This window comes from Dermacentor albipictus, chromosome 3 (genome assembly GCF_038994185.2).
Source record: "Dermacentor albipictus isolate Rhodes 1998 colony chromosome 3, USDA_Dalb.pri_finalv2, whole genome shotgun sequence".
Classification (NCBI taxonomy): domain Eukaryota; kingdom Metazoa; phylum Arthropoda; class Arachnida; order Ixodida; family Ixodidae; genus Dermacentor; species Dermacentor albipictus.
The window spans coordinates 13,809,257-13,835,425 of record NC_091823.1 but is presented as its reverse complement, the minus strand read 5'-3'; the positions used below and the strand labels follow the sequence as shown (position 1 = coordinate 13,835,425).

Sequence of the window (26,169 nt, the reverse complement as noted above, 5' to 3'; positions counted from 1 at the left end):
AGAAAACTGTGCCCACTCAAACAGCACGTTCGCTTCAAACCGGGACACACCCTTGCAAAAGTTATTATAGACAATGTGTCCCCCTTTCGCTCACTTTCTGTTGCGCTAGTTCGACGCATTATAGACACTGTCGCCCTTTTGTTCACTTCGTGTTATCTCGACAGCATTTCTGTCGAGAAACTTTCGTAGAATATCACGCGTCATCTGTTTGCAAGGGCCGGAGGAGTTTTCGAAAGCTCTCGTACTGCTCGGGGAGTATGATAACACTCGAAAAAAATCGTAGTTCATTAAACATGAGTCAACCATTCACACCCGCACAAAGGAGTTGGCAGCGCTCCTCTGTTTTTAGAGTGCACAGTCCCGTGCCAAAATTTCGACAAGAGAACTTGTCTTCAGCAAGGCCAAAACAATACCTCGTCGGAACGCTGGCAGCGGATGAGTCTGCCCTCTCTCTTCCCTTCCATCGTTATCTTTCTTTCTTTACTTTGATATCATATGGGCTGTATAAAAAAAGAAAGAAAAAAGAGCTGCGACAGATGTATAACGTACGCTTCCCGATATTACTGGTCACATGTTCGGCTGGAGAAAATGCGCACAGGCCTATCTCCAATCGCATTTTCGGAATTCCCCAGCGCTATAGAATTGCACACAGTTCTTTTTTTACACACCGAATCACTACAGGATCTGGAGTTGGCGCGTCCGCAAGGCGCACCCGGGCCACCCTCCGTCAAGAAGAATGCCCCTGAAACGTCTTTTTTATCTCGCGCGTGGCGGGCGATGCAAATTACTGGCCACGCACGACGCTTACGCACAGTTCCATCGGCGGCGTGAGACCGGAGACGAAGTGAGCGCGGGAGGAAAGGGCAAGGTACCGCGACGGCCGGCACACACTACACTGCGAGGCGCGACGGCAAGGGGGAAGCCGAACACATTCCATCGTCCCCGAGTGGGACACACCTGAGCCACGGTCGGAGGAGATGCTGCTAAAGCAAACAACACACAGCGCGCGCGCGCGCGAATCCTCTGTACAGCAAAGCAGAGAAAGAAGAGACGAGGCGGCGAAGACGCCGTCGTGCATCTGAGCCTGGCAAGGGACCAAGGGCCGGGGTCCCAAACTTAGGTTCTCCCCCTATCCTCTCGCCTTACCCCTTCCCCTCGGAAAGAGAGAGAGCGGAAGGCGAGCGAAGGAGGCACGGAGCTCGAATCCGGAGCTCCTCCGAGTGCGGCAGAGAGCGACGGGACGAAACCGGGGCTGCGGGGAGACCCTGGGAAAAGCCCACGGTCGGGTTAGTGCTGGCTGTGGTCGAGCAGCAGAGCACACCGTGGTGCAACCGCGATCGATTCAACGACGGACAGCAGACGACCGGCCGCTGAGCGGGAGGACAACGACCAGCGTCGCGGAAGCACAGCAGCGGCCTCGACATGGCACCGGCGGCGGACGAACAGAAGGTCAGCCTGGACGCCCGAGGCGTGCTCATCATGGTGGTCGCCCTCGGAGGAATCGTCGGCCTCTGGGTGAACGGTGAGTGGTGCCGAGGCGTCGTCGCGCAGGCTGCGGCGACGCAGGCTGCTGCTACGCCTGAGTGCGCGCACCTCTCTGGTGACCTCCTGGAAACGGATGCAAGGTCGGCTCTAACCGCCGCCGCAGGCAGTTCTAGGCATGCGCGGCGGTGCCTCGATTAGACGCGGTCAGTATAACGGTCACTGCGGCAGGTTGGTGGTTGATGGACGCACGGTGGATTTATCAACGTTGCTTTAGCGCACCTTTACGCACTGCTTGTAGATAGATGGTCGATTGACCTATAAGACAAGGAAAATGGGTTGGATACGTTGTGGAATGTTCAAATGGTCATAAAGATGCCGTAGCATTGATGCCGCAAAGCGTGCCACTTGTTGTTTTTGATTATACGTATATAGCCATGGGCATGCAGACTGTTTGAAAGTCGCGCGTTCAAGGATGCGCGCCATTGGCGGCTGTCGCGGACCACACACGTATAGGAATAGCGCGCAAACAAGTGCCGCATCGGTAAATGCCACATTCCGCGCTGCTTCATTCCCCCACGAGTGTTGCACGGGGAGGAGGGGTCATCGAAAACTGCAGCAGCGTCAGCATCATATGTTTCAGAATTCATTCTTGCGCGCCAAAACTTCGAAAACAAACGCAAGCATCGCAATCAAAACATCGTGTTTTCACTTGCGTACAACCAACCGCGCGATTATCAAGGCCCAAAAATGGGCAAGGGAGGCGCGCCTCACTGGAGCTATGCCACGGGTAACAAATTCTACCGGGATCCGCGAGGTTCGCCGAGAGCTTGAGAGCAGTTCCTCTCGGCCAAGGAAGCTTGCTGGACAGCAGTGCTTTGGGTGATTCGCAACTCGCGGCAGCGTACGGGCCCCTTTTGCGACACGCACGAACCCAACAGTCCGCGAGAACGCAGACTTCTACGAAGACTGGCTCAGACGAACAGGCCGTATACACAGGGATAACGGCCAGCACACCCTCCACAGCTTCAGTCGAGTTCGCCTGTCGCAAAAGGCTTTCCAGCTTACAAGGACAACGAGCCGTATGGACAGGCCACCATGGAGGCCCACATGCCGTGGCGAAGATGTGCCCAAATCGCGATCATGCGTAATGCTATCTTCCTGGCACTGCGCCAAGGTCAGCCTGATCGGAACCGCCTGCCGCTGCAGGAACCTCGCGACAACCGCGATTGCCTATGCGCGCCGCAACATTTCGCTATGGAAGGCGAGTACGCACGATTTGCCTATGTTCCAAGCATACAGAAACGTTAAAGCTTCACATTCACCTATTATCGCTTCACTACAGTGGTCTATTGCTACGCAGACATATTGCCAATGGCGCATTACTTTGACGCCAGAACGAAGACGGTAAACAGGATAAGCGACTTAACAGCTTGTTACGTGCACAGCGAGGATGGATTAAGATTGTTTTATGCTGCACTGTTTCTTTAGGCGAGCAATTATATATAAAAGCTACCTTTATAACCATTATTTAGCTGTCGAACATATATGCACGAGGTAAAACGCGGAACTTACATGTATCAAGAATGCTGCACAGATTGGTCGAGCATATTACAGGCTGTCACCAACATTACTACTGTACCTGGTTATACTTCCGAATAACGATATTACATTAATATAAATGCCTGTGCGTGCTCTGGTCTTAAACGCATGGACGCACTTAGAAAGCGCCGTGCTAGTGGCGACATCTCGCAGGACTGCAACAGCGATGCAGAAGTGCATTTCGCTAAAAACGGACGTCACAAAGTGCGCAAAGTCGTTAAACTTCGGTTAACTCCCAAAGCTTCGTGTTCTGTCGTTTAGTCCTGGATATACACCGTTCGTAATCCCCCCCCCCCCCGTATATGTATATATTTTCCAGGGACGTTCCAACCAACCCATTTCGGCGCACCACACATTTAGCTAATCTGCGCGCAGCTCTCGAAGCCTATACCTGCTTGTTCTCAGTACAGTCGCTTCTGCATCATTTATTTCTGTAGTTAATGTAGCGCATCGGGCTAACACTTGCAGCACATTTGAATTGGCACTAAAGCGCGGTCTCGCCAATGAACGACTCTCGACACGACGGTAACTCGGCTAAGGTAAAGTGCGCACAGCTGCCGGGTCAAGGTGCTGCTGCATTCGCCAATGAGTAGCCGCCTCACTGGGTCACGGTGCCTCGGCGGCCATTCCGTATGCAAGGGGTGACGCCGACGCGTGGCCTCCTCGTGTCTCCGTCAGCGCGCTCAGCCAGCAGAGCGGCGGGGAGACACAGCGCGGCCCGAGCGGCGCTTAACGCTATAAATACGCCCCCGACGACCGAAAATAAAGCGGCCCGCCACTTGTTCACGGTAACCGGCGGCGCTAAATGCCACCGTGGTCCCCTGAGCGAGGAACAGCGAGGCGGACTAATCAAGGCGTGTACGACACGCACAGACGCACGCGCCGAGCGCATCCTGGCGCCTCCACACACAGTCGAGGACGGACTCTGCCCGACATGGGCAGGCGCTGGGAAATCGGGCAGGCGAGAGATACTCGAGAGCCCTGCAGGAGGCCTCCCTGTCGAGGGAAGCGCGGAATAGAACGCAAGCGGCTGCGAGCAAGGCAGCGATGTCATGCGGACATCAGGTTAGCTGTTGTAATAGCAAAAGATTAAACACTGACTGATTACAAAGCGCAGGCGAGGAAACGCGCCTTTCCGCTGGCACAAAACAGAGTGGAGCTGCAACGCAGCGAATTCCGTGTTCTAAAAGGCTCCGGTAGAATACGAATTAGGAAAGCGAGGACAGTGGGCGGCCGACAGATGAGTCTCGTAATTAAACGATGCTACACTTCAGATTTCAAGTCACTGCTTTTTGACTGCATATTTTGAAAGGAAGAACACCTTCCGCCCCCCCCCCCACCATATTAAGTCAACCACAGACCTAATCAATTGTCTTGTAATCAATGGCCTATTAACATAACTGCAAATGCACTTGTACATTACAACTATACTTGACTTTCATAACTTCCAAGTTCTTTAAGCCACTGCTGCCCATTCACCTTCGGGTCAAAGCGAAACCATGAAGATACAGCCCTCTGGGCAACAGCGAGCACTCTGGAAAGAATAAAAAGGAATAGGTGCTATATGGCCCACAAAGAACTCGAATATTGAGTTTTGAGAAAGCTTGCGTGGTTCAAGGCAAGACCTGAATGAGAGCCAGACGAAATCAGCAAGCAAGCACATGCAAGAACTGATGAGCTGGAAGGTGCCTCAGTTAATGTTGCCAAAACCTACACGAGCACATCTAGCTATACCTGTACGTAACTACAGGTGCTGTCATAAACCTATGAATACAGTGGAAAATGTGGCCGTTCTTGGATACTTAAGCAACAGGAGTGCTGGCGCTCCTGTTGCTCAAAATCACACACACAGACACACATAAAAAGAGGGGAACTGCTTCTCTCCTCCTCTGCTTTAGAGTTCTGGGAGCCTTGCATGATGCCCCAGCAAGTTACCTTGCTTGTCACCAAGAGGCTCTGAAACTTCTGCCTTCTCACACTTTCGTATGCAGTCAAAATTTATCTTGGCTAATAGATGCAGTCAATACTTAACTAAAATTTAATATAAATATTTGTATACATACATTTTGATCCCTTCAAACATGTCAGCATCTCAAGAGTTATCTGCACACATATGCCAGTCCAAATCACTTGTTGCTGGGCCAAGTCAAGGCAATTTTCTGCACATTCTTTTCAATGGCACAAAGCAGACAACGCATACACAATTCATAGGCAATGGTACACACACATAAGCACTCATTCAAACAAAACAGGTTAACAGGAAGAGACTTGATCAACAGTGTCGAACAAGATATATCTCTGGAGACATCTCCACCTTCCTGTTGATGTATCTTGTTTGGACAAGCACATACGCGTGTCCCATTTTTTGTGTTGTTTCCTTCCTGTCGATGTCCAGAATGTACAGAGTACGCCAGTCAATCATCCCTTCCGAGTAAGTAAGTGTGCACGAGATCACTCTATTCGCCTGCTACCGTTCCCTGTTCTGGCGGAACCCGTTGCGATGCGCTGCTTACAAGGTGCACGTGTATGTGTAGCAATTCCTTGTGTGTGAGGGCTCCATCCCTCTTGTAAGAGCCACACCCTGCCTCGTGAGTGTATTCGTGCACTGAGATTTCTTATAGCATCCACACTGTATATCTGCGTGTGGCTCATTGCAGCCTGTGCACTGTTCAGGAACTGGGGAATAAAAGCGGCACTTTCTCTTCCTGTGCGTGCAAATCGAGGGCCGGAATATAATAACGATTCTAATCCAATGCCACTCTTTGTCGCACTTCATCAGTGGTCAGAGTGGCACTTCACCTGGATTATCAACAAGATCACCCAGCCATGAATGGTGGATGATAGGACTGGCATAGAATTGAGCAGTAGGAATCTTTACATTACACCAGTGGTGATTTAGCTATCTTTTTTTTTGGGGGGGGGGGGGAGGTAGTAATTTGGGAGGGGTGATTATCATTTTGCAAGAGGCATTAATAAATCCTACAAAACATTCAGGTTCCTTGCAGAGTGCACAGACAGGAATAAAACAAATAAATACAATGTCTTACCAAGAGACATTCAGGAATGTGACAAGTCCATCTTTGTTTTTTTTTCCAGAGTTCATGGTGTCGGAGGACAACTATCCCGGTAAGATCTATTTCTGTACACACGCACGCTGGCCATAATACCATACCTGCATACAGTCCATTGAAAACAAAACCCAAAGAACCCAACTGCAGTGTACATGGCTTTGTTATATTATAGGCACAGGAATAAGACAACAAAATCAGAAACATGCTGGCTATCAGTGACGGAACACCATGAATGCTGACAGGTCAAATTATTACAGAAAGAATCATTTAAACACAAACACAGTGAAAACCAGGGAAATGCTAACAGAGGAATCAAGAAAATGACACTGGATGCAGCAATATGTACACAATTAGGTAGCATTGCATGCATTTTTTAAAATGCAAATCTATGAAGAACAGTGAAGTGAATGCCAGCAAAATATAATGATAATGACACAATGGCACTAATGAAAACCTGACGACAAATGCCGATTAAATATTCTGAACCAAAAATTATCTCTTAGATTGACAACGCATCCAGTTTGGTGGTCACCAAATAGTTCGATCACTTAGGCCAAAGAATTATGTTGTGATAAACTGCCAGGAGTGCAAGAGCACTCGTTTCCATCAGGTGTGTGCAGTGACCGAACACGGTAAATAGCTCGCAATAAAGATGGACACATCACCTGAGAAATCTGCTAAGGTGCACCACAGGGATACCAGGTTCAGAACTACGCCATGGGGAACACGGTGTAGAGACAGGAGGCATGCCTGGAGTGAACAAGGATGATGGCATTCCTCTTCGGCAGCGGGCTACGTGTACCAGCCGCCCAAGCGCGGCAAGGCAGCGGAGCCCGTGGTGCACGAGCCCCCGCGGCCAGTCCTGCTAACAGTGGAGGACTGCGGCAAGCTGGCGCTCGAGGCCGTCCGAGAGTATGTCGAACGACACCCTATCGAGAGGGACGACTCAGCAGAGACAACCCGAGAAGAGGCCGAGGACAAGGCTGCCAGGCGAGTACACACCCACAAAGAAAACATGTGTTCTTCTGGCTTGTTCATGGCTACACTAACTATTTGGAAAAGTATCTCTGTAGCTCCCCACGATAGATTTAGTAAATAACATGCATTCCAATCCCTCGACTACTGGAAGTTAATTTACATAAGCCCGATGTGAACGTGTCATGCTGGTATATAAACAAAACAACAGACAGGGCCGACCACTTTCATGTGAATTCATTTTTGACTGCAAAGGGGCAGTAAAAGTGAATTGAACATAGCTGGTGGGCTTCGGTTGCAACAAAACCCAGCATCACAGCAAGCCAACAAGTATGTGAACTGTTCGAGCTTTAGGTTCTGGGCTATTAGCAGTGCAGCACCGATCCTATTTGACCGCATTCGCATGCACCTCCAGTGCGAAAAAGGTTGAGCTAACCAGACCAGCAAGGCACCTTCAAATTATGGACTCGTCCCCAATAATAAATTTCAGGAGTTCAGCTGACTAGCATGACTGTTTCCCAAGCTCAGAAAATGGAGAACAGGAAAGAAAAAGAAACTGTCTGGTCATTGAGGCAAAAGCTGAAACACGCTTCTACTTTGTTGCAGTGACGAGGAGCCGGCTGTGCTGGACGAATTCCGCGGCAGAGCCAAGGCTCGAGACGAGGACGCCGGAGCAGCCGCTTCATCAGAGGAATTGCATGACGAGGAACCGCCCAAGAAGCAGGTCGTCGAAAGCGAGGAGGTAAAGGTCAAGCCCAAAAAGACCAAGAAAACCAAGAAGGCCAAGAAGATCGCTGCTGCCTAAGCTTGCAGGAAACTGCACCCTATCTTACACTTTCACTTATTACAATCAACCCTGGATTCCATCCCATCCCATCCAAAATGAATTCCAGCGATCGATTCCCGATTGTCTTTCAGTCAGACGTAAAAAAATTCAAGTGGCATAGGTAGCACAAGGTTTTCCTCGATTTTGGACCTAGCTAGCACATGCAACCATGCCTGTTTCGAGGTATATCGCACTGCTGGGTTGTGAAGATGCTGCGTGGTCATTGCCCCCGGCGATGTATACTGCCAATGACGATAATGTTAAATAAAAATCAAGAAAAACGAATAGGAAGGCGTGCATTTACTGTTGGTGCATATTCTCCTTGAATCAGTTGGCAAGCGTCCTTTTGTATATATGTGCCTGCTTAGCCAATGCCTAGGTGCAGGCTAACAAACTGTTCATCAGGTTATGGGATGGCCAATCATAAGTTGAGGTTTATTCCACATGTTCTGGCACTAGGATTAAAGGTGAGGGATAAAGTCAGATTGTTTCCAGGTGTCTGAGACAAGATGAGCCTCAGACAAAGTTTTGATCTATTACTATACTCTGCAGAAATGGTGAGAATTACAAGGCCACTGCAACAGAGATTGTGGATGCACAGAAAATGGCAGGCAAGTTCCTATGACAGCATGCAAGCACCAATCTAGCATCCTGCATATAGTGGCCTATAATGTGACTGAAGCGTAGAGATTCTGGAACTTTCGTTGCAAGTGATAGGCCAAATACAGAAAGAGAGAATTTAACAGGAAGACAGATACAAAGAGAGAGAGACAAAAGAGAGGTTGGCTAAAGCCAGTGTGCTCTTGCCTGGTAGTTGGGAAAAAGGGGAGAAAATGGTGACAACAGATTATTATTCTGATGGGGGCTGCAAGGTACGCGCATATAAAAGCCCATAAAAAAGCTGTGAGTACAGTCCAGTGTTGTGAAAGTAAGTTTAGCCCAGCTGTCATAGCCATGGCCACTTCTACCACTATATAACCATTGAAAGTTGAGCTAGTTAATATGAATTCATTGTGGTTAAACAGTGCAAGGAAACACATACATAGGAAGAAAGAACAGTGCCTTGTCTTGTCCTTCTCCTCGTATACATGTTCTTCCTACCCTGTTTAGCCGCAATGAATACTTCTACCACGCAGTGTAAATAAGCACATAATGCACCTATTCACATAATTTAAAACTTGTGTCATGTTACAATAGTGTTTCCTGACCTAAAATGTGGCAAGGCACAATTAGAAACATGTTTGGCTGATAGGTGCATGGTGCATTGCTACAGGCAAATGGTGCTGTAAAGCGCGGATGTGTCTTCCTCCGTGCGCTAACATTCCAAATCGGCCGCAGGAGGCCGACGAGGAAGAAGGCGAATCAGCGGGGCAAGAAACGGAAGAGGAAGAAAGCGCTGAGGCTGAAGTACACGGTGAGCAAGAAGAAGAGGAAGAGGAGGAAGGTGAAGAGAGTGGTGAGGAAGCAGCGTCAGAGGAGGAGGAGGCTGCCTCTGAGAAGGATGAGGAGGAAGAAGAGGGCAGCGAGGAAGTGGAAGAGGAGGAGGTAGAGGAGGAGGAAGCAGGTGTGCAGGAGGAATCCGAGGAACAAGCAGAAGTGGAAAAGACCCACACCGGGCCCCGGTCACGCAAGCACATCGCTGATGTACTCGGCTTTGCTGAGATTGGAACTGAAGAGGACAGGGAGGAAGAGGCACTCATCGAGTCCATCCTCAAGGAACTGAAGAAGCTCTCCGTGACTGCCATAGAGCCGATGGAGAAGCTCTACAAATTCAAGGACATCAGCACCAGGTTGCTTGGAGGTAGCTATCACATCATGGTCCAAAGAGTTCATTTTGGTCGGCTAAATCGGCACTGAATTCTGGAGCTTACTTTAGCGCAAAGCTTAGCTGATAAAAAATATATCTGTCTTGTAATTGAAGGCATGTGAGGCATCTCCATTAAAAGTATACAGGACAACTGTTCATTGTTTAGCAAGTTTCATTAGAAGAAGCATGCCCACATGGATAGTTCCATATGTAATGATATTGAATCAAGGGCTAGACCATCCAGTCAGAGGGATTCTTCACCCTACTCCTTTTCCTTGACTCAGATGCTGAGATATTCAACAAGCCTATGGCGCTTTTCCTTGGGCCCTGGAGCGCCGGCAAGAGCAGCATCATTAACTACCTGCTGGGCACTGAGCATACCAAGGCAGGCCTCAAAACAGGTGCGCAGTACTCATTATTCACTATCACAACAAAAGGAGAAGAGCTTCCATGTATGATGATATCAGTCCTGGTATGACGCAGGTCCGCAGCCGTCCGACATTGATTTCACCATCGTTCACTACGCCGACAAGCTTCAGCGACTCAGTGGCACTGAAATGGCTGCACATTGGGCCTTCTCAAGCGTCCAGAAGTTTGGCCAAGGGTTCCTGGATCATTTCAAAGGAATCGGCCTGCCTCATCCACTGCTGCAAAAGGTATGACCAACGTCTAGCACAGCACACACAAAAAAAGGACCGGATACAAAAGCGCTCCTCAGGCCATTAATTATGAGACCAGCCTCCACAACTAACAATCGATGTTAAGTGTGGGCCTTCCATTTCAGGTGACCATCGTGGACACACCTGGTATTCTTGACAAGCGCAAAATAGAAAACTACCCTTTCAACGATGCCTTCCAGTGGTTCATTGATCGTGCTGATGCCATCTATGTTGTGTTTGACCCAAGCAAGCTCGAGATAGGAGAAGAAATGGCAACTCTCCTAGACCAGCTGAAGGGCCGTGTAGGGCAGATCCGCTTCATTCTCAACAAGGCAGACTTCATGCAGCCTCATGACATCATGCGTGTCACTGGACAGCTTTTGTGGAATGTCTCTCCACTCCTGGGTAGTAGTGACGCTCCAATCATCCATGTCGTGTCCATGACTTCAAGGCCTTTCCACACCGGTACTCCTGCAGAGTTCTTCCAGGAGCAGGAGCTGGCCCTGCTCGAGCATTTGCGCGAAATAATGGACGAACGCGTAGAGAACACCATTTCTTTTGCCCGCCGACATGCTGTACGGGTGCGCAACCATGCAAAGCTAGTTGACTGCTTTCTGAGTACATTTTACAAGCAGAAGGGACTGTTTGGAAGCAAAAAGAAAGTAGCAGAACAGATCGCCAAAGACCCAAACAAGTATCATATATTCGAAGGGCTTAGCAGACTGAGCAACGTCAGTCGCTACGACCTTCCAGACCCCCAACTGTACTACAAGTTCTTCAAGCTAAATCCTATGTACGACTTCAAGGCCCTCACTGCCACCTGCACCTACTTCAAAGGATGCCCGCTCGACAAGCTGGACATTGCAATTGCCTATGACTTGCCACAGCTACTGGGCAAGTACAATGACCAAACTAAACTGAAGAAGGACCATGACAAGTCCATGGCAGGACATGCTCCGGTGCCACTACCAACTGGGCAGCGACACAGCTGAGGTGCCAGACCTTGAGCACCAAGATCTCTCACCTTAGACATGGTGACCATGCTAAGCTGCAGTCTCTGCATCTAGAATATTGCTTCCTGCCAGAAACCGTGCCTGCTACCTGCCAACAGCAGATTTAACAAAGCTTTGTTTCAGGAAATCCTGAAAGATCAACAAATACGTGGTCAGCCTCATCATGTGTAGTGCCTTTAGCTTACAGTGCACTGGTGAATGCTGCAGCAGGAAAAATTCACTAGATGCTGTCTCTGCAGCTTTGTGAATCACAACACTGCTATCGGTCTTCAGTTCGTGGCACGAGAGAACTCATGAATTTGACTGGCCATGACTTTCGTTTTTCCTCACCTATTTGTAACCCAAGAAAATGAACAGTTTCAGTTTCTTGATGCAATTGAAATGTTTTACAGAAAAAGTAACTCTAGGAGGTCCCACAGTCAAAGACTGGGGAGGGATCTCCAACAGTGCTTTTGAACCGTGAGGCCCAACTTCAAGAACAAGAAGTCTGATTATGTTATCAGTCCGTTTGGTTATCTTTTTCAAATCGTACAGATCTGGCACAATTAGGGCCTCCCTTAGGCAGAGTGCAATCAACTTATGCAAATAAAATGTACATTATATTTGAAGATAAAGAAAACTTCAATTAAACTTCTGCGATGAAGATAATCTCGCATGCAAAAGGGCTCGCTACTTTCAGTGTTTCTTCACCTAGAGGACGCAAATTAATAGATGTCTCCATGCATCACTTCATATAGTAGTTAGGTAGTAACTTTACTTAAATGCTGTCGTTCAATAACATCATTTTACTGTTCCTTCCTATAACTGGTTTTGTTTAAAATATTCAGTAGAAGATATGGTTCTCAATTATATAACAAATAGGGCCTCCACATGCAAAACAAAAGGCAATTCACATCCTGCTCATAAGTTAAAGGTGTTTTGATTACTAATGGCACAAACCAGCAGATGAAACAGGATGTTTCACAACATAAAGCAAATTAATAGCATTGATAATGTGCAACAGCTGAGTGTTGGCAGTGCTGGGACTTTGTGAACGGCTTCAAAGGTGCACCTGGGAGGTCCATGCCAAACAGAACAAATCTAGTCTCACCAGCACTTAAGTGCTCAAATGCTCACGGCACAGTTGGGGTGGCAAAATGTCAAAGCTGTTCTTTTGAGCATGCATCTGAAGATTCTTGTGTCAAGAACACATTCCCTACTGGCTAAGCTGTGTGATCCTCACAACAAAGACTATGGTGAATTACATGAATTGAACCATCAATCAGGTGAACAACAACAACAACAAAAATAAAAATTTGGTTAGACCGTCATTGCATGCTAGCTAGATATGTCTGACGAATTCTCCCAAATCTTTGAACTTTATAGTGTTTGAGTACAGAGTCTGCCCTCTCTTTTCTTGAATGCAAAGCACACTAAATATCTCAGGGTTTCCTTCCTAGCTATGATGGTGCAGAAAAACAATTAGTATCAGTAATGCAGCACACAGATAAATAATCAAACCCTGTTGAATGAATATACTTCAGTGATCTTTAGGCTTGTCCAACCCAAGAAAAGAAGCCACGAAAACAGTTCCAGCTTTACACAATACGAGATGCAGCAGATTAGCTGTTCTAGTCTGGATCTGTGATATATGGATATGGCTAAGTTGTTGGGGTGAACTGTCTGGTTTTTTTCAAGGCAATAAAAAAGTCCTTTACAAGCCTTCAAACCTGTGTCTCTTCCCTACCACTACATTGTTTACATCAGCTGGTCTTAACAGTTGTGTCACAAGGCAAGGTTGGTTGATTGAGTGATTGATTGATTGATTGGACTGATTGTGCTTTACCTCCTAAAACAGCACCAGTGGACTACAAGGGATGCTGTAGTAAAGGGCTGCAAGTAAATGACCGACTATTTGGAGTTGTTTAACAAGCGCCTAAATCTTACTGCACAAGTGCTTTCGCACTCCTGCCCCATCAGAATGCTGCCACTATGGGTGAAAATAAAACCCGTGACCTCTTGCTCAGCATCAGAATGCTATAGCCACCGGGGTGAAGAATGCAAGGTACAAGCCTGCCTACAACATTGTTATAAGGAATATAAGATTTCATTTTGTATCTACATATCTGCAAGCCACACAAGAGCATTAGTGCGTGGCAAGGAAGGCGCACAGAATGTAGATGTTGACATAAACTTATCCATTTAGTATAATTATCTGCCGTGCAATGCCCCAAAGCGATTTACAGGCAATGAAACATCATAGCGATAAGCTTCTGTGTACGTTTTGGCCCTCTGGGGCTCTTTAACATGCACCCACATTATGGCACACAAGTGTTTTTGCAGCTGGGAATCAGACCCACAACCTCCTGCTCCACAGCCAAACACCACAGCAAGTGAACTACTGCGGCAGAATGTTTAGCTTCACTAATCAACGAACTGGCATGTTCAGCCTTATGTGTCCGCAGGTCAATGGCGGTAATACGCACACAACTATGGACACCAGGTAACCGCATCCACCACTGCAGATGTGGTGCAATGCCAACAGCAACTGGCAATTTTTTACGAAATGTTTGAGGTTTGCTTATTTTGCAATAGATAGGCACCCCAACTGCTAATGGAGAGACTACTGTTGAAATGCATAAAGGTGGCTGACAAGCGTATATGTTGGTGCAGTCAAACCTGATTAAAATAACCCAGCTACACCAAATTTGGAAAACAATTTCCTTAAAGTGAACTGCACATTGCACATACACTCAAATCTCATTATAATAAACTTTCAAATACCTCTATAAATACAATATTCATTAAAAGCACATGCACTAGTAAAAGAATGAATTCGCAATTGGATACAGTGAAACCTCATTAAACCGTAATTGTTCGGAACTTGGAAAAAGTATGTACTAAACGGTAGTACTGCTTAACCGAAAAAGCATGAGATCACCCACTTACCTGTCAAAAGCTGAAGTCGGAGAGAGTGCGATAAGAGGGCAAAAACCTGCACTATTTATTCACTTTGCGTGACCAAAGTCTGCTATTTTCATTTGCATTTGATGTCATGGTGGCTTAGCAGCTACAACAGCAGCCTCAAACTTGCTGAAGCTGCGAGCTACCTTTTCAGCCAGCCCCCCTCTTCTTGGCAAACACTCACATGGCAGATTCCGCGTTGGCATTGCATGTTCTTCATGCGCAGGCACGGCAGCGCTGCAGAAGTCATGGGGCGCCTTCTCCATTTCGGGGTGCTGTTCCCTCCGAGACGATTGCATTCATGATGCTGACGTAATGTGCAGCTTCTGCTACTGTCGGGCCTGCATCGCTTGTGCTGTGGCTTCCCGTGTCATCCTCATCACTGCAATAAGGCGACACTTCGGCAACAACAAAGGCACCCATGGCAAAAGCCGAACCTCATAGCCGACATCTTTTTGCGGTCGCAGCAGCGCTGCTGGGCAACTTCTTCACATTCCAAATGCCACACACCATAGTCAACAGTAGATGCCGGTCCCGTGCCAGCGCCGACTTCTTCGTTCCACGTTCGATAGCACAAATGATGTCCAAGTTTTCTTCTATGCTGAGCACCGGGTACTTTTTTATCCGAGCTTCGGCATGATGCAAGTCCTTGCTTGGACAACGCCGAAATGATGTTGATGTGGCTTCACGCACAAACACACAGGGCACTTGGAGGCCGTTGTTCTGATCTCTGAGGCTTGTTGTTCTGACGGGCCGGGCCGCCCAATGGGCACGACACACCGCCGTGATTGCGCCACGAAAAGTGGAACACTACGCATTAACCGATACATATGCAATAAGCTGGTACGGTTTATGCGGATACAAAATGCATTATGTTCAACAGCCACCGAGTCAGGGATTTGACTTTACAACTTTTAAAACGAAACTATTTTTTAATCAGGTACGGTTTAACGAGGTTTTACTATATACTCGAAAGAAACAGAAGCTTAGACAGACCAACAATAGGCCTCCTGCAGATTTTGGTGGCTCTTCAGCACCATGGTGCACCGATATGTGGCACAAGAAGAATAAGTGCACCCTTTGCACTGTTGCCAATACCAGGACTGCTAATACACAACTGTGCGATTGGTGTCATAACATGGAATTGGCATGGGAGCACTCGGCAGTTACTCTTGACATGTGCTTCAGTTGCCAACCAATTTTTCTGACACACAGGGGGCGGGATGTGCGCCCCTGAACTCTGGTACTACAGTTGAACCCTGATATATCGAACTTGAAGGGGATTGCAAAGTAGTTCAATATATAGAGAAATAAAACAAATATTGGCACATCTCACACACTGTGTAAATCTATGTAAATGAAGCTTTGTATGGGGTTTGCTTTGACTGACAATGATTAGCGATAAGTTGCCGGCGAAGCATAATTTCTGCAGCGTTTAGTCAAATACAAGAGTGGTGAGTTGACGTTAAACATTATCTTGTGTGCACCACTGCTGCTTGCACAGTCCACGGAACATAACGGGAGACGTGTTTGCTAAAGGCACTGTTGCGCATCAATGTTCATAATTTCTGATTGAGTTGAGCATCATCATTGCCTCACATGGTATCATGGCAGAAGTGTTAAACTTTAATTGAATTATGGGGCTGTACATAATTTAATTATTATGATTGTAAGTATACATTGTATACATACATTTACAGTCTACATCATGTTTCGCTGCGTAGCGAAGATGCTCCTGTTCCACGCAATGCTTCTTTCAGGCCTGGGTGTCCTAAACAATGAGTACACGCTTAGTAGCCATTTTGCTGGAGTGTGCTTACGTGCTCCTTCTGCATTTGTGACCAGCACGCTGCTGAGATGCCAGCTCCAAGCGCTCTCTTCAGGCTGTGGACGATTGTACCCTTTACACAATCATAGCCCAATACGTGACCTCCACAGTCCAGCACCTACATTTTTGTCGCATAGGAAAGCAAGCACAGCATGTGCCATACGCGCAAAGTGTGAAGAAAGGCTGCCGCAGCAGTGCCATCCAGGCTGTGCAGAGGCGAGCGCCTCTGCTCGTACCTCTGGAAGTGTTACAAGAAACCCAGCAACGTGCACGAGGAAGACTACAGCAACAGCGCCCAGAAAGTAAAAAAAAAAGGCAAAGAAAGCTTAATTTTAATATAAAATATGCCTATCTGAAACTTATCTGAACACTCTGCATGTCTTGAACAGTCTCCAGAGAACATGAAAAGCGGGATATTACTGATATGCCCCGAGCCACTAAGCGAAAAAAAAATCGAGTGCCATACATTTCTTGTGGAACATGCGTGTGTGTCAGATTTGGAGGCCGTTTGCAGTATATTCTTGAAGCAGCATGGCAATCCTCTTTTCGAGAATGAATGGTTGCAAGTAGTATGCTTCACTGCACAACAGTTCTTTCTACTATCAGTATGCTTCACCGCATTATACGGCTGCAATGCGGCAAAGCTTAATAAAGCAAATCTGGCGTTATGGTGCACAACAATACCTGACCCTGCTACAAGAGCCCTACAAGAGCCCTTGATATTTTGAAACATGCACTTTGCTCATTTTTCCTCTATGGCATGCACTGCCTTCCATAGTCAATGCCTTGACTGTATTTGGCAGAACAATGCTGTTATATAAACATAGCTATTTCCGATGATGTGGTAAGTAATCACAGTTTCTTTAGAAGCACACTTGCAGGGACACAGCGTGGCACAGCACTTCATATATTGAATGTGGCGGTGAACGGAACTTCGATATACACGTAATACAGTGCAATACTTCTTAATGGGATTTCCAAGGGAATGTTACAATTGTTTGATACATCCAGGTACAATATATGAGGGCTCGACTGTATAGCTGTCAGTCTAGCACATGCGTGTGATCTCACACTCGATTGCCACTGAGGTCTTCGGGTAAAAACGTATATTGATAGCAAGCTTCCCTTAACGACTTGTCACAAGCCTCTATGCCTGCCGTCACCAAATTTTCATCACAGCCATTTTGCTAAGCAGTTAGACATAACCCCACTGCGTTGGCAAGAGTTGATAACCAAGGTTGCGTTTTGGTACTAGTTCAACGTGCCAGCAACTTTGTTCACAGTTGTTATGTTAGGAGCATCATGCATGCAGATCATGTTTGGAAAATTGAGTAACACACCGTACACCTAACAGCATAGGAAATTTACGAATTTCTGTTGCTGTTATACGTTGCTTATAGGGGTAGGTGGCAATGCCACAAGTCTGAATAGTCAAGCAGCCCTCAGAAATCAATCAGTGACTGTATTTGACCTTTTGCTGCCAGAATGCATATATTAAGCCACAGCAAACAAAAATTTGCTTCACTACAAGCGGCACAATGTCAGATACCTCAATTTTGGTATCACTATAGCAGGCGAACACTCATCTTAGATAAAGCACAACCAATGAAATTTTGCGTTATTACATCCATGTTCTTCATTATATCCATATCCATATCCATACTTCATTATATCCATGTTCGTTGTATTGAGGTATGACAGTATCAACTTCGAGGGCTTAAAGACTGTGCCATAAAAATAGCCGCAGCGGAATTTTTTGCAATGTATGCTTTCTGGGCATATCTTTTCATTCGATCACAAGGCTAGGCATGCTTGACAGCATGTTCCCTTATAACCAGGTAGGGTGCGATACGACTTATAAAACGACAGAGAGCTATAGATCCCATCAGGATGCTGTGTTAATCAGGTTGCCAATGGGCATTTTAGCATTGTTGCACAGCTTTGTTCTATTGTATATAACAAGCTCACCATGAATAGCTCATTAAACCTGAGATCAGATATGATATTGAATTACTTGGTATATCAAACTGTACTTCGCACAAGAACCAGTTTGCTATAACATTTGTCTGTATTGCAATAAATAAATTATAATCCCCAACAGTCAAGAGGGCCACTAAAGTGGAGATTACTTATTTTTCTTGAATCTATGCATCCATTGTTGTTTATTTCAAGTAACTCTGATTATCAATGTACAGAGAATACTTAGATTTGAAGCAAATAAAATAATATAAAAGAGTCAAGAAAACGATAGCACTTTTATACTGCATTTTTTCATGGGCACCGCCGTATTGTGTACGCAGCGGTACCATTTATGGGCAGTCGGGATAATGGCTTGGGTGAGCGCCCCATGTTGTATACCAGGTATACGTTTAGTGGCAGTTTCTGGTAGTTGTTCTCGCATCGTACAGTCTATTTAATATGACACGGCATCTTCTATGTGAGAAACAGTTCTGTAAGACATACTGAAGCAATTTAAAGGGACACTAAAGGCAAATATTAAGTCAAGCTAAAGTGATAGATTAGTGTTCGAGAATCTCTAAGGCGTCAATATCGTGCACAGAGCATTAATACTCAAGAAAGTGAGGTAAATGCAGGACATGATCAGAGACTCATCCGGGAATTTCAAGCCCTTGCCCGATGTCGAAGGCACTCCTCAGTTAAATTGTGTCACCAGTACTCAACTACTCAGTCCAAAAACATCCTTGTATTGTAATATAAGACGAAATAAAATGCTACTTGTCCATTTCTATTTCATTTTTATGGAAAAAAAACTAATTGAAATTACCCTTGACATGGGCGGTCAAAAGGTTTCGTTTTTGCTCGACTCTGCACCACCCACACTTACGCATTTCGGTAGTTTCGTTGTTGCGTAGTGCTGCTGCACTGGTTTTGCTGGCTCGCGAAACTTGCACAAACTGCAAGCAGCAGAGAATTCAACTTCCATGTGATGTCGCGGAATGCCCGAACGGTCTATGCAAACTTGGTCAAAAAGCAGCTGCAGCTGCAGTGTACTGCAGTGGCGAATCCGCCGCTCTGACTTCGTCGGTTTTGGCCTGGTACCACCATCTGTCAGGCGCTGTTTTACTCACTGACGATAGTAAAGGGCGGTGATGGCGTACGCAACATCACCATTCCCCCAGTTAGGTGGCGGGAGATCTGAATTTCGAAAAAGGTATTCAGACCCCTCAGATGCAATTTTCTCGTAAACTAAGTCTTTTCTTGGCACGAAACAAGTGTTGCAAGGTTTCTGAAATGGTATTTAAACAGTCCATGCTGACTTAGTATTAGCCTTTAGTGTCCATTTAAGTCGGAATGGTCAGAGTTTCTGCTGCATTGAGGCTGAGGGAACACCCAGTGCAATGTGCGCGTGCGTTTCAGCCTACAATTAGCCTCGGACATCAGTTTTGTCTTCTTAAATGTTTTTTTTTTTTAACTAATATGGCCTAACTGCTACATTCTCACTGTAGTTCTAAGCAGTAGTTTAGTAGCAATAAGTAGTTCCAAAACATGTGACAACCCCAACAGCATGGGTACTGTTCTGCCATGGAATAAGTAGTGCTGTTTAGTATGACAGGCATTAAAATTGTTATCTGTAGATATATAGAGTGACTACCTCGTTTGTTGGACGAGGTTCCCACCCACAGAGAGAATAATTTTGGCTATAATAATTGCATACGGTAAAGTGTAAATTACACTTGTTGAGAGGTGAAATGACCGTCTGCGGACCGCGCGAGCCTTTGAAACAGTGGTGTTTGTTCAATACACAGTCAATGTCTAATTTTTCAGACTCCTAAGGGGCCACGACATCTCAAAAATGGGGTAGAGTGAAAAAATGAATGTATGCCTTTTTACTGCCATAAAGGGCTCAAACACCACAGGTGCATCCGAAAAATCTTTGAAGGCCTGCCAGTACACTTATTAGGCACATCAGTACGCATAGTGTGACAGGAGACGGTGGGTGCATGCGTGTATAATTAAGGAACGCATACTGTGTGCCGTGACAATTACCCCTTCGCTCTTGGTACCCTTCAACGCAATACTTAGCACATGCTTCACATCGAGGCGAAGCTGGTTTTTGGGAAATTGGCATTATGCAATGCGCCATGCTTTTCGAGCTTCAAAGCCAATGGCGAGGATTACAAAGGCAAAGTCAGCACAATTGATGACAGTAGCGAATTCTTTCAATAAAAAACAAGGTACCAAACAGCAAGAAGCTTGGTAGCTAATGTCGAAGCAGATAGGCCTAGCATTCCCACTGTGGTGGCTACACCTGCCAGCGGATCTGTGTGCGAGAGTGCTGGTTCGAGGCGGCAAGATAATGAAAATGACGGCCCCAGGTGTCTGATTATTTCCGTTTCAGACTTGCGGCCATGGCAAACAGCCCGGAAAGTCGGACGGCGAAGGGTTCTTGCGTCCAAAATTTAAGGTGTTTTATACACTGACTCTATGGGGTGCCGCAAAGCCGTCCAAATTATCGGGCATGTCCGAAAAATTGGGCGTCTCGAAAATTGGTCATTGACTGTAGGGCATTGTTCAAGCATGCAGCATGACCATGCCAGGTCTTATTGCAGCGTTAGCAAGTTTCCTTTTTTTTTTTCCTTCTATTTCCTCACAAGAGAAGAGGATGAGAATGAAATTTTTTTTTCGGTCTTTTTCATGACATTTTCTACGACACACTCAAGCGTCTTACAGAAATTGTGCCCTCAACCAACTGCAGTTATCACTGTGTTGAGTAACGCTATTGGCCTCACACAGGAGGCTAGCATAGACATAGCACAGTGATTTCAAGCCAACTAGACTTAAGATGTGTGTGTACGATACCTGTTGCTGACGCAAATATTTTATAACGATTGGCGCTTAGATGTTTCGGGATCGCATTGGGTTGGCCGTGCACGAGCATGCAGTTTTACGTTTTAGTTTTCACGCCAAACAACAATTCATAGATGCTAGTTCTGTTCGCCAAGTGAAAATCGATACAGCCAAAATAGTTAACAACCTGTACACACACCGCGGATGATGATGCACGTCACTTGTTCGTACACCCAAGATAAATTTCCACATACAGTAGTTACTGCTGCACCGAAAGGCTACACAGTGGTTCTCCGATGACCTTGTATGAACTGACATCACATAAATTTCACAAAGATTGCGCTAAGACATTTACAAATCGTTTGCAGCATATGACAGCAACACATTCAAGCAGCGCCGCACCGTTTCCCACAAGCCAGAGAGGAAGAATGGCTTATCGCACACCCATTCTTCCTCGCTCGACGAAAAGGTCTATACAGAAACTCAAAATAGAGTCCAAATTAATTTCCAACCCAGTAATTGTGGTCATCTAGGCACACTACAGGGCACACATTTCGGAAAATCCTCTTCTTTTTGCTCAGGCCAAATGGCTGATTTCGACAAAAACAGCATGCAAAAATTTGTTTATAATGCTGCCATAGGACTGTATTGGCGCACTGTTGGAGTGCAGTAGGAATCAGTTAAACTGAACGTTTAACGTGACTGTGCTCATGTGAAGTCGATGCTGACAAGTAAGCAGCAAGGCTACATACTGCCACAGCATTCAGCTCAAGAGGGAGTCTACTGTACCTGCCTTCAATAAGGAACAGCTGGTAGTCAGCAAAAAGCTTTAAAGACAAGGCTGAAAAAGCTGGATTACAAAGCTGCAAAAATAGGCGACATGCTCAATAAGGTTAAAAAAAGTTGCTAGGCAATTCAACCTTTAGTAAGCATTGATCCAAAACAATGCCTTCCTGAGCAAGTTAGGGCTGAGAATGGGGTGGAGTCACAGCAGACAGTACCCTATAGCATTACCCCTCATGAGGGGAGTAGGAGTAGCTTAAATTTTTTGTCTGCATAATCTCCATGATTAGCCCACATTTTTAAATTGCACATATCAACGAGAACTGCACAACCTTTGGGATCGGCCCCAAAGAAAAAGGCTATAAAAATCCATACCCAGTAAGGAATAGTGGGGTTAACTCGCTTAGAAAAATACTGTCTTTAAAATTGGGACTCCTAAGTGGTTGTAGCAGAAGAAAGGAGTTTATCTGCAAAAACAGAATACAGCATGAAGCTCACGTTAGGTGTGACTTCCTTCAGCCACTCGTTGGCCTCATCAGTGTAGTCCAGCCTGCAAGCTGTGGCCAAATCTTTTGCAGCTTCCTCCCAATGACCAAGCAGCCTGCAAATATAGGAGAAAAGAAATGCTTCATACAAAGTGCTTCGAATGATTGCACATGAAACAATATTTATGTACCTATTCTCAACAAACATTCACTGATACACTTAAATGTAGTTCTCTTAAAGGGACACTAAAGGTTACTATTAAGTCAACGTGGACTGTTGAAATACCATCACAGAAACCTCGAAACGCTTGTTTCGTGCCAAGGAGAGACTTATTTTAAGAGAAAATGCGTTCTGAAGCGTCCGCGTACCTCTAGCGCAGTTCAAATTGCCCGCCCTCCGATCGAGGAGAACTGACATCATGGTCTCATAGTGACGTTGCGCCATCGGTGAGTAGAACGGCGTCCGCAGACGGCGCTACGGCTTTTCTGCGCAAAATGCAAACGCGCGGCCAGAAACAGAGCCAAGACAGAGCCGACAGCAGTGCGAAAGCGGGAGTATGGTGGCTAGCGAAAGGAGGAACGCATTACGTCCCACGGCACACGGAGAGTCCGTTTTCGTTAAACTATAGGCTGCGGCGAGCTCGCAGCGTGGTCGGCTTGGTCTGTGAGCCTTTTCGCACTCGCAACAGGGCATAAAAAAGTGCGAATCGACGCAAAACTCGGCCTAGAAACGTGCTTCGCCACAGCCAAGCTGGCATGACCCAGATGTCGTTTCCCGCACCGCCACCAGGCGCCGCTACTATACCGCAATACGCCCATAAGCTGGTACTTCATTCTATGACGCTAACTTCGACGCTCGTCGCAATGGACCCTGAAACCGACAGATTGGCTCGCGATGGTGGGCTCAACTTCAGCGATTTGAGCACCGACGAGCGCAACCTGCTGCTGAGGGCTCGCACTGCCGGCGTCGTTGCGTACTACGACGGCGGCCTCGACACCGGCTCTCCGGAGCGGGAAAGCAACAAGGGCTTCCCACGACATCACATGGACGTGGCATTCTCGCTGCTTGTTCCAAATGAAAGTTTCGCGAGCCAGCAGAACCCTCACAGCACGACGCGATAACGAAAGTACTGAAACTCCAAAGCGTGCGCGGCGCAGGGTCGAGCGCGCAAAGTCGAGCGAAAACGAAACCTTTCGAACGCCCATATTACTGAAGGGCAACGTCAAAATGTTATTTTTTCTTAGAATCGAATAGACGTAGACAAGTAGCATTTTTTTCCGTCTTATAATCGAATGAAATGATATTTTTAATACGAGTAGTTGAGTATTAGTAACATAAATTACGGGGAGACCTTACGTCATCGGTTTAGTACCGGAATGTCGCTGGGGGGTCTCAAATCATGTCATGCATTTACCTCAATTTCTCGGTTACTAAAGCTCTGTTCGCGATTATATTGACGCCTTAGACGTTCTAGAACATTGCTCTACCACTTTAACTTGACTTTCTGCTAACCTTTAGTGTCCCTTTAAATAAATTCAAACCTAGTCATAGCAACACTGACATATTGAAGCAAACAGAATGTTTGGTTAGCTATGCTTCATTTCAACAAGTACCTTAGTGCTATAACAGCACAGAAAATGAAATATCAAAGACTACATTGGTCACAACACATATTTGTTCACTTGTCAGCTTAAAGTATGTATTCTGGTAGCAAAAATTCCAAGCATTCAGCAAGAGAAAATGGCACATTCTAAACAAGTGTATATTCTGAACATTCTGGACAAGCCCACCTCCAAGGTCTCAATTTGTGACACCACTAACTTCAATATCGCCGTTCAACGTGCCTTATAGTTTCGATTTTCTATTCTTGACTTGTACTGCAAATATTGTACATATTCACCACTCCTTTCTGTTGTGCCTGCTAGGTCTTGAATGTATGTATAATAAACAAACAAACAAATAAATAAATAAATACTTTGGCAAAAATATGTCTTAGCTGACGTGCAACTAATAAGCACAGAAATACATATCAATGACGGTGCAAAGCATGTTTATAATTTCGCATTGTTCACATGCCACATATTGGCATGGCAAGTCACCGACGGGCCATCGAAATCAACAGAGGGCCTCTTGCTCGCCTGCTGCTGAGAGGCACAACTTGTGCCTGCGTGTTTTCATATATACCCGATCACAATTTATTTTATTTTGCCAATACTAGCATGTACAGATTTAATGTTAAATATAATAAAAGTAATCTAATGTTGTATGCGACTATTGTATTAACCCTTTCAATGTTGGGTTTTTTCAGAGGTGATGTGCCCTCAGCGTCAGGTTTTTTTTGCTTGGATATTATAAAACGAACAGAACAGTTTAATTTTGGTTGTGCAAAAATGAAAAGAATTACACGGAGAATGGCAAATGTTGTTAAAATATGGTTCTCACATGCCCATCCAACAGAACAAATTTTGAAAGGAACATGGCAAGACAGAAACACAGAAACTCATTGGTACGTAGGCTCGACTGTAAATTTCTCAAGGTATAGGGAAATACATTACCACAGTATCAGTCTCACACATGCAGTGAGCAGGGTTGGTTTTGCACCGAAGAGTGAGCTGCCTCGCTTCTGGTCCCCTGTGCTAAACTATCTGTGAGCATTCACCTTTTCTGCCACATTAACAGGTTTGGCTGAACAAAAATGCAAGGCACATTCACAAAAACAGAGAAATCCCCGGAATTCAGTGACTCCAACTCTGATAACTCGATTGCTGCGAACAGAAACCACAGGGCCCCATTGTCATGGCAAGCACTGTCCAGCCAGGGCAAGATGCAGACAAGCCCACTGTCCTGGTTCTGTAACTGAATCTGCTTCGAATAGTTGAACACCTGATATGGCCCAAATGGTGAGGCATTCTCACAGTTCATTTGCCAATTAATATTCCAAACCTAAATTATATCTAATTATTTGCTATAGCAGAACCAGATTCTCGCTGTGTCTCATACATAATCTTTACTTCCCGCATGTATCTACAGCTTTCATGACACCATTAATTTTGCTCATCTTGAATATACAGTAGAACCTCGTTAAACCGTACCCGCTTAAACAGTAGTCTCGTTTTAAAAGTACTAAAGTTGGATCCCTGACTCAGCGGCCATTGAACATAATGTGTTTTGTAACCGCATAAACCGTACCAGCTTATTACGTACGTATCGGTTAACACGTAGTCTTTCCACTTTTCGTCGTACAAACACGACGGTGATTTGTTTAAAATGAAGCGAAATGCTTTCTGTGGCATACTTGAAACATAAAGCGACAATAAAACAGGCATGACTGGTGAACAAAGGGTTAAAATTGGATTGGAAAAACTTTAATAGACAAAGGGTTAAAAGAAATTAATTAAATTATGGGGTTTTACGTACCAAAACCACCTTCTCATTATTAGGCACGCCGTAGTGGAGGACTGTGGAAATTTCGACCACCTGGGGTTCTTTAATGTGCAACTAAATCTAAGTACACAGGTGTTTTTGCATTTTGCCCGCATCGAAATGCGGCCACCATGGTCGGGATTCGATCCCGCGACCTCCATGCTCAGCAGCCCAACACCATAGCCATTGAACCACGGCGGGTTGGTGAACAAAAGGTACGACGGTCACACATCACACACTTGACATGGGCAGTGACTCATCTTACTACAGCAAGAGGACAACAGCGCAAGGCTAAATGCCATGCACACCTTACACGCACATGTAAATACGTAGCGCCTAGCAGACGACTCAAGCACAATCCACACTAAATGTGGTTCAGCCAGTGACCGCCAAGTGGCAGCTCTGCTCAATCTCGCAGCCAATATTTTATTCGGCTGTGTAGTACTCTTCTCATAGTACATC

At 45.9% G+C, this 26,169-nt stretch overlaps 2 protein-coding genes across 4 annotated transcripts in view; one reads left to right on the top strand and one right to left on the bottom strand.

The window, feature by feature from the left end:
- The window catches only part of LOC135898875 (hsc70-interacting protein-like), a 46,364-nt gene that overhangs the window by 8,617 nt on the left and 11,578 nt on the right, over positions 1-26,169 (bottom strand). For all 3 annotated transcript variants that reach the window (XM_065428055.2, XM_065428056.2, XM_065428057.2), the window contains exon 9: positions 22,297-22,399. In XM_065428055.2, the coding sequence (XP_065284127.2) occupies positions 22,297-22,399 (103 nt within the window). The remainder of the gene's footprint in view (positions 1-22,296; positions 22,400-26,169) is intronic.
- On the top strand, positions 1,160-13,143 carry LOC135898873 (sarcalumenin-like). The gene is made up of 8 exons (XM_065428053.2): positions 1,160-1,522; positions 6,181-6,210; positions 6,944-7,145; positions 7,737-7,872; positions 9,295-9,757; positions 10,048-10,164; positions 10,247-10,419; positions 10,548-13,143. Exons 1-8 carry the CDS (start codon positions 1,423-1,425, stop codon positions 11,412-11,414), a joined length of 2,088 nt encoding a protein of 695 aa, XP_065284125.2. The 5' UTR covers positions 1,160-1,422; the 3' UTR covers positions 11,415-13,143.

Coding starts and splice junctions, on each gene's coding strand:
- LOC135898873 (XM_065428053.2), top strand. CDS start 1,423: ATGGCACCGGCGGCGGACGAACAGAAGGTCAGCCTGGACGCCCGAGGC. Junction 1,523..6,180: donor CGTCGGCCTCTGGGTGAACG/GTGAGTGGTGCC, acceptor TTTTTTTTCCAG/AGTTCATGGTGTCGGAGGAC. Junction 10,165..10,246: donor CAAGGCAGGCCTCAAAACAG/GTGCGCAGTACT, acceptor GGTATGACGCAG/GTCCGCAGCCGTCCGACATT.